This window comes from Ursus americanus, chromosome 28, assembly GCF_024610735.1.
Source record: "Ursus americanus isolate L20-20 chromosome 28, mUrsAme1.1.p, whole genome shotgun sequence".
Taxonomy (NCBI): domain Eukaryota; kingdom Metazoa; phylum Chordata; class Mammalia; order Carnivora; family Ursidae; genus Ursus; species Ursus americanus.
In genome coordinates, this window is record NC_142154.1 from 923,137 (window position 1) to 935,663 (window position 12,527).

General features: G+C 53.5%; 1 protein-coding gene across 1 annotated transcript; it reads left to right on the forward strand.

Moving 5' to 3' along the window:
• The first annotated feature begins 4,916 nt into the window (after window positions 1–4,916).
• On the forward strand, window positions 4,917–6,644 carry ANKRD34C (ankyrin repeat domain 34C). The gene has a single exon (XM_045804425.2). It carries the CDS (start codon window positions 4,917–4,919, stop codon window positions 6,519–6,521), a length of 1,605 nt encoding a protein of 534 aa, XP_045660381.2. The 3' UTR covers window positions 6,522–6,644.
• The last annotated feature ends 5,883 nt before the right edge of the window (window positions 6,645–12,527 follow it).

The window sequence follows — 12,527 nt, forward strand, 5'->3', positions numbered from 1 at the left end:
GGTATTCCTAATATTCGTTCTCTGCCACGCACAACAGGGGATGAATTCCCAAATTAGAGTAAATTAGACCTTGGTTGACTCCCGCTGTCCAGTGGGTCCCTATTCGATTCTGCTTTAGAACTTCTCTCCGGCTCGATGCTCCTTACCCTCCCCACCCTGGTGCTTCTGACCCTCGTCATCCCTCAGAGGCTCCTAGGCGACCTCCAGCCTCCAGCCAGACCCTTCCAAGCCTGACTTCTACACTTTTCTTTGTCCTTAATGCCTAACACGTATGTTGACACATATATTTGATGGTGAATGAATGAATGAATGACAAGTCATGCCAGTGTGTCAGTCACGGTTTACTTTATTATATGTAATATGACTTCATTCAAGCTTCACAAATAAAAACATGTCAGTTTATTAGCACTTTTGTCGGGCGTAGGAGTGAGGGGGAATGAAAACTGGAGCGAGGAAGGGGGAGGAGCAAATACAAGGGGACACGGAGCCAGCCACAGCCTCACGGCAAGCACTCTGATAGCTCAGCCTTGGGGAAGTCACATCATCTCCTGCACCCCACCCAGATCCCTGAAACCCGCCAACAACAGGATCTCGGGGGAAGAAAGGGAGAAGAGTTTGCTTGACATCTGCTTCCCACCCCACCTCTTATTAGTCAGCATCCGCTCTAGAAAGGGTTAATGTGCCCACACTTGTGCGCCCAGTGGCTTCGTTGGGGAAACTGCTGCTCCTGGTCAGCTGAAATCAGGTGTGGGACTCGGGCCACCTGTCACCTGTAGCACTGACCTGACCTATGACGGTGGGAAAGGTGCACAGCTTGCCAAGGCCACTCGGGCCAGAAAGCCAAGCGGGTGGCCAACACCCTGAGATGGGCAGGTCAACAGGACTGTGTCAGTCTGGGGTGTGCAGAAAGCGAACGAACGTCAGGGCTCTTGTCAGGTGGCCATGTGACGGGGCTGCAAGGTGAGCTGAGGGTCCGAGTCTGTCCTCCCTCAAAGCTCGTGCATTTCTGTCATTCAGGAAGGTCAGTTGGGAGGCACCCAGTGAAAAAATGGTTGTAGACAATACGAGAAATCCTCCCCACACACAGAGAGTGGCATACGCGTGGATGAACTGAGAAACAACCAGAATGCATTGTCTCTGTTCTGTTCTCTCCTTAGGAGCTGGGATTTGGGACAAGGTGTGAGCTCAGGGGAGTGGGGGGCCACTGACTCCAAGTGCAGGGAGAGAAGCGTCTCCTAGAGACCTTGTCCTGTTCCCTCCTCTCCCTCCTTTCCCACCTCCTTGCCTGCCCACCCTGGACCTTGAAGGAGTCTGCAGGGACATGGTCTGCCCCACACGGGACACAGAGAGATAACCCCGCAGTCCATCCTCATACCCTTCCCACTCTCCTCCTCCCGTGTCTTCCTCCTTTCCTCAACTGTTCCTTTATCCTCCTTCCAATTACGGCACAGCTGATGAGGGAGAGAAGACCGCATTCCTGCTCCGGGGGCTCGGGGGGCCCAGGAGGCTCAGCACTCTGAGCAGGAGGCTGACCCAGAAGATCAGCAGAGAAGGTTGCAAAGTATTAAGGAGCCCAGGAGAGGCTGTATCCAGTTTTTCTTGTTGTGTTGTGTTGTGTGTGTGTGTGAGTGCGACAGTGAGTGTGGGTCTGTGTGCCTGTGTTGTGTGTGGGGGGGGGGTTAGCGTCTGTGTGTTGTGTGTGAGTGTGAGAAAGAGAGAATGCAAAGATGGTGTAAAGCATTCCAGCATATGCATATACGATGATTTCTCTATTTTCTTCTTGGTGGGCTGTTTCTAGTTTCTGCTTTTTATGAATAGTCCTGCTGGGAGCATTTTTGTATGTTTGGCTGCACGGATTTACTGGTAATTTGTTGATGTGAGCGAATCATCCCCAAACGAGTGGCTTAGAACAATGACCACTTATTTGTGCATGTTTCTGCAATTTGGACCGGGCTCTGGAAACTTCTGCTGGCCTCACCTGGGTTCATTCCCACAGTTGTATCTAGCTGGGGGCCGGCTGGTCCGAGGCGGCCTCGCTCACACGTGTGGTCAGCTGGGCTGGTCGGCGGGGCTCCGTGGGTCCTTGCTGGCAGGACAGCCCACACGTCTTTACAAGGAGCAGAGTGGGAGGTGCAAGGTCCACAGAGGCCTTGCCTCTCAACACACACACACACACACACACACACACACACACACACACACACACACACACACGGTTACTCTGGCTGTGTTTTATTGGTCAAAGCAGGTCCCGATGGGAGGAGGGGCAATATCTCTTTGCAGGTGGTATGCTCCGGGGATGGGAGGACTTTGTGGCCAAGCTTCTCCATCTACCATAGATACGAGCCGGGCACGGAATTGCCGGTGGAGGGCTGCTCGATGCCCGACCAACAGGCTCCTGTCGGGTTGCGTCCTGATCCGTCCCTGGTATGAGACCAGCCCGTCTAATTCTAGCCACGTTGAATTAGACACCACGTGTAGTGGTTTCTCATTGTGCTTTAATTTGATTTTCTTTGACTACGAATGAGGCTGAGCACCTTTTTATGTGCTTATTGGCCATTTGTGTATCCTCTTTTGGAGGAAGTGATTTGTGGGAGTTCTTTATATAGCCTGGGTATGAGTCAGTTGTAATCTCACCCCACCCTCCCGCTTCGATCTTGAGTGATTCTCCTCTTGATTAAAAAGGAAGTAACACTTGAGCTGAGGCTTACAGGATGATGAATAATTAAAGAAGAGCAGGGTGGCCTTACTGTTAGAAACAGGAAGAGCGCTGAAAGGGACAGAAAAGTCGGGCGTTTGAGGTAGACGGTGTGTGTAGGGACGGGAGCAGCCGCGGTGATGCTGGGGAGGGCTGGGCTGGAGGTGAGGGGCTCTTGATGGAGCAGAAGGCAGCGTTTTCCCTGCGTACTCCCTCTCCTTTATCAACCGCGTGGACATCCTGCTTCAAATGTCCAGCGTGAGGGGACGAACACACCTAACACGTAAGACCTTAATAAAGTGATCTTACTTATGTAGGACCAGAGAGGAGTGGGGAGGGTGGGAACAGAAGAGAAAGGCCCTACCTCATGCTTGTACACCCACCCCCACCCCCACCTGCACACACCCACCTACTCACACCCACCTGCACACACCCACACCCACCTGCACGCACCCACACACGCACACACCTGCACACACCCACCTACTCACACCCACCTGCACACACCCACCTACTCACACACACCTGCACACACCCACACACACCTGCACGCACCCACACACGCACACACCTGCACACACCTGCACACACCCACACACCTGCACGCACCCACACACGCACACACCTGCACACACCCACCTACTCACACCCACCTGCACACACCCACCTACTCACACATACCTGCACACACCCACACACGCACACACCTGCACACACATGCACACACCCACACACCTGCACGCACCCACACACGCACCCACACAGATCAGTAGCAGCCTGAAGAAGGAAGCACAGAGATGGGGGACAGTTGCAATGCACGTGTTGTGGGAACACAAACACAACTGCAGTGCGATCACACTGAGGCGTAGCTCTTCGAGCAAAGCACCGTGAGAAGCAGAGACACACTGGACGGTTAGCTGAGGTCACTTCTGAAGAGAGTGGCTTCACGGAGGCGTGTGTGTGTGTGTGTGTGTGTAAGGAGAGCTCTTCGTCTTTACATACTTAAGTGTGGTTTGGGCTTTTGAGAAAATTGCAAGTACCTATTAATGTATTAAAAATTTATAAAGGGTATAGACCCATCTCTCAACTTCGGCAAGGAAAGGCTTCGACTTCCAATTTAACAGAGGTTATGAACCGCTCAGGAACTGCTCAGGGTAGTGGGGTCGGGGGAGGAATGATGTGCGTCCGGTGAGGAGCTGTGGCCGTCTGCTCAGCAGGAGCCCGGAGGGACGGAGTCCCCGTGGAGGGGCTGTGCCGGCACCGATGTGGGCCAGGGAGGGGCCCCCATCTCTCCTCATCCGCGGAAGGGCCTCTCCAGCAACACCGGGTTTGGGGGCTCCGGGTGCAGGAAGTCAGGGACGGACGTGGGGACAACCGAACCAGAAAAGCCAGGTTTGGCAGCGCTCCGCTGAGGCCGCTGTGGTGTGGGCTGTCATGCAGTCCCGTCCACCCTCTGCCCCATACCTGTCCATGGGAAGGATGTGGCGTGGCGTCGTTCTGGAGGACCAGGAGGAGGACGGGGAGGATTCTGACACCTGCTGGCAAAGTAGACACTACAACCCGGAGGAGGGTAGCGAGACTGAATTTGCTTTACAGTGATTTTTTTTCTGATTTCTCCCCTATTACAATCGTAATGCATGCTTCTTTCAGGAAGTGCGGCAAAAAGAAGAGGATGAAAATTGTCCATAATTCTACCACCGTTCTGGCGTGTTTCCTCCTGGAAGAACAATGCAGTGAACAGTTATTTACGAGGTGACCCGTGAGGTGTGGCTCGCTGCTCGATGCCGGGGCGACGGCAGCCAACAGGGCAGACGTGCACCTTTCCCCGCGGGAGCACGGTCTCCTACACGACATTTGAGGTAAGTACCGGGCAGGCAGCCCAGTGCCGGGTTCGTCTTGCTTCCTATGTGCTGGGCTTGTGTCGCCTGCCCTACTGTGGTTAAGGGTTTTCTGCACGTGCTCTCGTCCGATCTCCACACTGGCTCTATGAGGCAGCTGCCAGCATCCCCCCGGCCCCCACACACGTTACAGATGAAGAAACAGATGCGGACAAGCTGGATACGCCGGCATCGCTCGGGCTCGGGCCGGGATACGCCTGTCTCCAGCCCTGTACCAGCCACAGCCCTCAGATCACCTACAGAACACATGGCATTCTTCTCTCTTCTTCCCTTGCTAGGTCTGATCACCGCGGGGGCTCGGAGGTGCGGAGGCCAGGACGATGGACGACGCCACGGAGCTGAGGACTGACGGAAACTCGCTCCTGAAGGCCGTGTGGCTGGGGAGGCTCAGGCTGACCAGGCTTCTCCTGGAAGGGGGTGCTTATATCAATGAAAGCAATGACAAAGGGGAGACGGCTCTCATGGTGGCGTGCATCACCAAACACGTGGACGGGCAGAGCATCAGCAAGTCCAAGATGGTGAAGTACCTGCTGGACAACAGGGCAGACCCCAACATCCAGGATAAGTCTGGCAAGACGGCTCTCATCCACGCCTGCATCAGGAGGGCTGGGGGAGAAGTGGTCTCCCTGCTCCTGGAGAACGGAGCGGATCCCAGCCTCGAGGACCGCACGGGGGCTTCAGCCCTGGTCTACGCGATAAACGCCGATGACAAAGACGCCCTGAAGCACCTGCTCAACGCCTGCAAAGCCAAAGGGAAGGAGGTGATTATTATAACGACAGATAAATCACCCTCAGGCACCAAAACCACCAAACAGTATCTCAACGTCCCTCCTTCACCCAAAGTGGAAGACCGACAGTCACCTCCACTGTGCACGACTCCCTCCGATATTGAACTGAAGGCTCCAGGCCTGGGCTCACCACCCAGTGAGAGGGAAGATGATTTCTTCAGCCTCCAAACAGGGCATCTGGGTGGTTGCAACACCGCAAAGGCTCTGAACGAGCCGGGGTCCCCCACCAGGAAAGTAGGGAGCCTCAAGAGGGCCCGCCTGCCCCAGCTGAAGAGGCTCCAGTCTGAACCCTGGGGCCTGATTGCGCCGTCCGTGCTGGCTGCTAACGTGCGTCAGGACGAGACGCGCGGCCCCAGCCCAGACGGTGAGGTCATCAAGAGCATTAGCGATGTGTCCTTCCCCAAAAGGGGGCCGCTCTCCAGAACCAACAGCATCGACGGCAAAGACCCCACCCTCCTTCCCATGGTCACGGAGCAGGTTCTGAAGATCGCAGCCGCCCCGGCACCAGTGTCCTGGAAGGCGGCCTACGAGAAGGGCCAGGCTCCCCACCCTCGTCTGGCCCGAAGAGGAACTCTCCCTGTCGACCAGGACAAAGCTGGTGTCAGTCCAGCAGGCCCCCCTGCTCTCAAAGATCCGGTGTCCCTCAAACGGCTGGAGAGCGACCTGCATGATCTGGATTTGCAGGCAGGCGCTGACCCTCTCGGCTCCGTTGGCCTGGAGTCAAGCAAAGGCCCCTTGGACAGGAAGAGGCTCAACGGCTCCCACCTGGCTCTCTTCCACGGCTCGCGGGAGTCCCTGGACGCCGCGCCCAGCACGTCCCCCAACTCGGCACGCCGCCGGCCGCCGCATCTCCTGGAGAGGCGAGGCTCTGGAACGCTGCTGCTGGACCGGATTTCGCACACCAGGCCTGGCTTCCTGCCGCCTTTAAATGTAAACCTGAACCCACCTATCCCCGATATCAGATCGAGCAGCAAACCTTCTTCTCCACTTGCTAGCGGCTTCAAATCCATGGTTCCCGTGGCTCCAAGTTCACCCAAGAGAGTTGACTTGAGGAGTAAGAAGCAGCTGGTCAGGAGGCACTCCATGCAAGTGGAGCAGATGAAGCAGCTGTCTGACTTCGAAGACGTCATGACCTAGAAGCTTGCAGAGGGTCTCAGAACAAACTCTGTGTAGTTAGTGAGAGGTGCCGTCATCAGAACAACACAGCTGTGCAGACCCTGTGCGTCCGTCGGCGCTGGTGGCAGGGGTGGAGCCGGCCCCGCGTCCCCGCTGAAATGATCTCTGGGTCGGTACAGCGTTACTTGAAAAGAGCTCAGGATAATTGGGTTCTAGACATGAAATCACCAAAAAAAAAAAAAAAAAAATCTCCAATGGAGGAAAGCTTTCGGGGTTTGCAAGGAACACAGCAAGGGCAATGAGCCCGGCCCCTGACACCAGCTCTTCTCCGCCAAACAAACAAGAACGTAGATCCCAAGAGGGTATTCAGAGCACGCCCTTTGTAATACATCGGTAAAGTGCCCACAGAGATGAGGCTTCCACATTTGTCAGGACGTGCAGCAGCTCAGCACCAGCCCTGAGCCCCGAAAGCTGGTGGCTCCGTTCTGTTGGAGGGAGGAGAAGAGGCGCGGGTGGGTGGGGTGCTGTCCAGCACCGCTCGCTCCGGATCTTTCCCTGCCCCGTCACACCCCGCATTCACGTGCACCTGTCGTTGTGCAGTGGGTCCCCAACTGTCGTAACCACGTGTCCCCTGAACTCCGACGGGCCATCCTCGGGGCGCCTCAGAGATGCAGCCTGCCTCCCTCCCACCCTGACACTAGCTCTCTGTTGAAATCTTGTGAAAAAACAGGCAAGAGCTGTTAATTAATTTGGACGTCAATGTAATACGATTTCCAGAATAGACCCGTTTCTTGCTTGTTCTTGAGCAAACTTGGTGAGATTCCCCCAAAACCAGAACGATAAATAATGATGGGACCCGCACAGATGAAAAGCACAAGAGGGTGCTTCTCAGGCCGGAAGCCGTGGGACTGCAGCGAACTCTGCAGCCTGAACATGTTAAGGGTGTGGACTGTCCTTTCAGCTACTCTTGTCTAGGTAATTCAAGAAAAATCCGGTTTCTGCTTTGTCTGAATTATCCACATGACGGGAGGTTTGTAGAAATGACCGGAACGACCCTTTCCATCCACCCAGGAAGGGAAGCAGAGACGGAGCACATTTGGAGGGATGTAGGCACATTTCAGAAAAAGGCACATTCCAGTTACTTTTCCTTTCCTGCTGCTCAGAGACGTTGGCTCCTAGAGTTAGAAGAACTCGGTGGTCCCTGGGGGTCACATCCCACAGAGAAATGAGTAAAGGCTCTGAGATTTGGGTTTGCACCCTTGTTTCATCATTTCCCGGCCTGGTGACTGCTCCAAGCCTCCAGTCCGTCCTCTGCAAAATGGGGTTGGCAATGATCCACCTTGAAAGGGTGAGGGGGAAGGACGTGCCCGCTGCTGGGCCTGGCACGGACAAGTCCCTGGATAGGAGGCAGACGATTCTGATTCACATCTTCAGATCTCTGACGCTTCCAAGTCCCCAATAACCCATAATGTCCCACACGCAATGGAGTTAAGTCCAGCTGAAAAATTCAGGTATCTCTTTGAGATCCCCAGGGATGCCACAGTTCTGAGCCCTAAGTACACTGGCAAAGCAAAATACATTTGGCCACATCGGCTCTACACGTGACAGCATTTCTGTAACAACATCTGCTAGGCGTTTATCTGGCTATCCCCCACAGAAGTGCTGACGATGCTTAGAAATAAGCCGAATGTTTACCTGTTAATCATTCCTTCGGGGCAGGCCCGTACTCAGCCCCGGCACTAACAAACTTTTAGGCAGGATGAGTCTTTGCTATGGGGGCTGTTACAGGAGGCTCCCCAACGCCCTGGCCTCAACCCACCAGACGCCAGTAGCAGCCTCCTAGCCGTGCCGACCAGAGATGTCTCCGGACGTGCTGCTGGGGCAACATCCCCTCGGCCGATCACTGCTGCGTGAGGACAATGACAGTGTACCTGGCAGAAATCTGTCAAGACCAACAAAGCCGCACGAGGGGGTGGGTCTGGCTGGGTCAGCCCTCCCGCTGACCTGCAGCCAGTCGAACTGCGTTAGTAGGATGACTAATCCGTCCATAACTCGGGCCCTCAGGGCTGCTGGCAAACACACATGCGGGAGTGCTGGTGGCCTTTTGTACTTTGCAGGGAGGGAAGGAAAGCACGTCAGCTAGTGAAAACCTAGGGCTCCTGGACTTGGTTTAGGGTGGACAGCCCATATGCTCCTCGGGACCACTGAGTCACAAACCATTCTTACCAAACAGACATGATCGCAGGCGAGGAAACAACTGTCCAACACGTGAGAGAGAATCACACCAACAATCACTGATCTCAGCAGCTCGTTAAACACACACACACGTACTCTCCACCCGTTGTTACTGCCAGTGAAAGCTAGCCTCTGCTAGTAGATCCAACCGTGGGATCTACAGATCCACGGGATCTCTGCTAGTAGATATACTGCACATGTGCATTTCCCCAAACTTTTAGCTAAGACTTGAAAGCCTAATATATCCTAAGTAGTGAATGAGGCACATTCATGGCAATTGTCTCAGGCAGAACACGAAACGTGACAGCCACTCCTCCGGAATAAGCTGTCCGTCCCACGAATGCCCATAGCAGGTGCCTTAGGGCACTCGTGGGCTGCCTCCGTCACTTGCCACCTGCCCGTTGGTCTTTCTCTGGACCGCCTCCAGGACAGAACCATCTTCCTCCCTGTTTGACAATGCATTTGCTGGATTAGACTGTTCCAAACTAGTAGGACCACGGCACTGTCTCACGGTCGATGCAGAAACAGGCAATTTTGTCCACATTAACAAACCTCACAAGATGCTTCTTAAAAATGTAATTTTAGATTCCACTCTGTTTTCTAGGTCAGAGATGAGCTTTTCTTTTCGGAATCCTACCGTCACTACAAGAGTTAGCTGCAAACTGTAGTTCAGACTTAAGCCTTTCTGGAATGTTTATCAAAATATATTCTAGAGCAGGAGTCGAATGTTTAAAAGTCTGGAACTCCGGTTTAATTTCTAGATGCTCCAAAGCCAGTTTTTGTTTGTTTGTTGAAACCCACTGTCGAGTCTTTTAGAACGTTGTCGAGTAAACGGTGTCCCGCAGAGTGCAGGCTGTCTGACCCTCCTCCTGCGTGTGTGGGCGCCTTGGACATACCGTGTGTTGCTTGAACTGGTTCTCTGTGGCATTAGACTCGAGTCTCAAGCTGACGATGTGCTCGAAGGCGTGTCCCAATCCCAGTAATGGAACCGTCTAGATATTTCTAACATGTCAATAAAAGATATATTGCAATCTTCCAATAGCACGCCCCATTTTTTGTTGTGAAATGTCAATGATAAATATTACCTTTTCCTTACGACGGGGTTGACATGACTGCCTGGGAACGTCAACCTTCGCAGACACCCAATATTTTATGCACACATAATTTTAAAAATTAACTTTTACTTACATACCTAGTATAGTTCTTCTCTTGGTTAAACACAAGGCAAAGGGCGAGAAGGTGCATTTCCACAGGGAGAGGCGGGTGTCGGTACTCCGCCCCACGGCTTGGGTTCCCTGGAGGGGCGCATCTGCCGCGTGCCGCGCTCCCTGGATCTGCCTCCTTGGGCCCTACATCTGATGTCGATGGGTGCCCACACAGCTCCTTCTCAAGGACAGAGCATCAGTACCAAGTGGACTAGCCCTCCTCTCTTGGAGCTTGGGGTCTGTATTCACGTTTCCTCCGCATTTCCTGATTGTCTGGATGATGAGAGAACGGAAGGCAAGCTGAGGACAAAGCAGACATTTTGTCCCCCCCGCCATGGGATGCATGCAACATTCCTCAGGCACTCCTGGCTGCCCTAAAGGACAAAGTAACAGTCCTTACTACCTACAGCCCACTGACAAGTCCTTGAAACAGGCATGGTGACATTCCTCTAGGAATTCAGCTGCCTCCACGTTAATACTTTGCTAAGGGAAAAAGGCAATCCTAGCCTGACCCCCTCCCCTCCACCAAGATCCTGTAAGTCTACTTTAACGTATAAAAAATCCTTTGGAAACTTCCTTTATCTCTAACCCCCCAAGATACGTGTTGGCAATCATCCCCCAGGCATAAGGCCCACCGATACACATCTGAAGGTCTCATGACTGAGGTTTTATTAGACGGTAGTAAATGACCTTTTCCCAACAGTAGCTAGCCCCCTCAAGGTCCTGGAGACCTTGCTCCCAAAATTCCTTAGGGACTTACGCTATCCCTAACCCCCTCCCAACGTGACGGTATATGATGGGCCACTCCTCACAACTCCGGGGCAGCAGCTCTTTCTGCCCACGGGTCCTGTCCCCGTGCTGTAATAAACCACCATCTTGCACCAAAGACGCCTCAAGAATTCTTTCTTGGTCGTCGGCTCTGGACTCCACCCCACTGAACCTCACGTATATTCCCCGACCTCATCATGGACAGTTCAAACCTTACCTTTAGTTTCTCCCCTAGACACCGAAATAACTTTTGTTAACAAAAAGAAAAAAAAAAAGGACAAGTTTCAGTATGTCTCTTCCCCACTTCTGTCTTCAGGAAAGGCAGGCCCACGTCGTTTCTAAACCCCTAGAGGAGAGATTATGAGGGACCTATGGGGGGAGGAGAAACTGATGGGACTGGTCGGGGGGAAGTGATGAGGGATGAGGTCACAGGGGTCCATCTAGAGGGATAGGGTGCATTCCCAAGACTGATAGAAGGTTGGAAGTTTGGGGTCCCTTGAGCGGCACTTGCCCCCTTCCAGAGCAAAACCATAGAGGGGAGAGGCTGCATGGTGCATCCCGGGAGGCTGGGAGGGGGTCAAGCTGGGCAGGAGGGCATCAGAGCCACTTGCCCTGAGGGATGCTGCAGCTTAGACAGCGGACAGGTCAGCATGACTGGTGAGCCCGCATGCTGTGCGCTGCTGAAGACCAGCACTGGAGGGGCTGGGGCCAGAACAGCTCCGCCAAGACCCAGAAGGACATTCTTATTGTCCTTGTTAAGGTGGAGGGGGCGAGATCCATTTTAATTTGCTTCAGAAAAATAAAGAGGTGTGATGCTTCTTACATTCAATGGTAATGAAATGAGATTCATAGCAATCCGTGCCCTACAGCCCTCGGCATGCGCAGTGTAGGAAGGAAAAACCCTGCATCACACTTGGAATTTGTCTGTGTGGGGTGGGGGTGGGGGGTAGGTCATCAGGAGTGAGGAACAGATTCAGGAAACAAAAGGGAGGTAATTGCTTTGCAGCTGTAATCATACCAGATCAGGTCCACAGCAGGAAGAGTGTGCACAGTTCTCCCTGGGAATCCTCGGCTGCAGGCGATTCTGGGATCCAAAGCCAGCCGGCTGGTTGTGGACCAGGGCGGGGGGCTGGGTTGAAATCCTACAGTAAAAATGTAGCGCCACCCACTGGAGAAAACGGACAGCAGTGTGTGGAAGGAAGGGGAAGGAAGAGGAACAGAAGGGGAGAGGGAATGACAGGTCCTGCAGGTGTGAACCAGCCCCAAGCAACAGCCCGGGGAGGAAGACCCCCGGGGATCTCTATTCTGGACTCCTCTGCCTTACCTGGATGATGGACCAGAATCACAGACACTCCTGACTCTGGAGCAAAAAGGATTTCTCATACGGTGAGAGGTAAGGGTCTAAATTAACTTTATAATTAGCCCATTAGAATTTAATAAGTATTTAATCCTTTTTTTTCTTGCCACCGTAGGCACTGTTGGTTGCCTATCTGGTTTGATTTCTCCCTTCTCCTTCTTTCTGTTAGATCCTGATTTTGTCACGTAGTCACTCAATATCCTCGCCTCTCTTTTGACGGACGCAGAGCTGCTCCAGCCCCAGCTCCCTCCAAGGGAAGTCCTGATTGGTCTGAGTTAATCATGACAAGTCCGTTGTCCTTATCAGCAATTGGCTAAAGGATCCAGCCTGAGCCAACCACCACCGGCTTTGTGTGTGCCTTAGGTCCAGAGATGGACGCCTGGCCTAACTAGAGCAGCGGGACTGGAGGAAAGGACATACATCCCGTGCTTGAAAGATTTCTCTTCCTTCCATTAGACATGA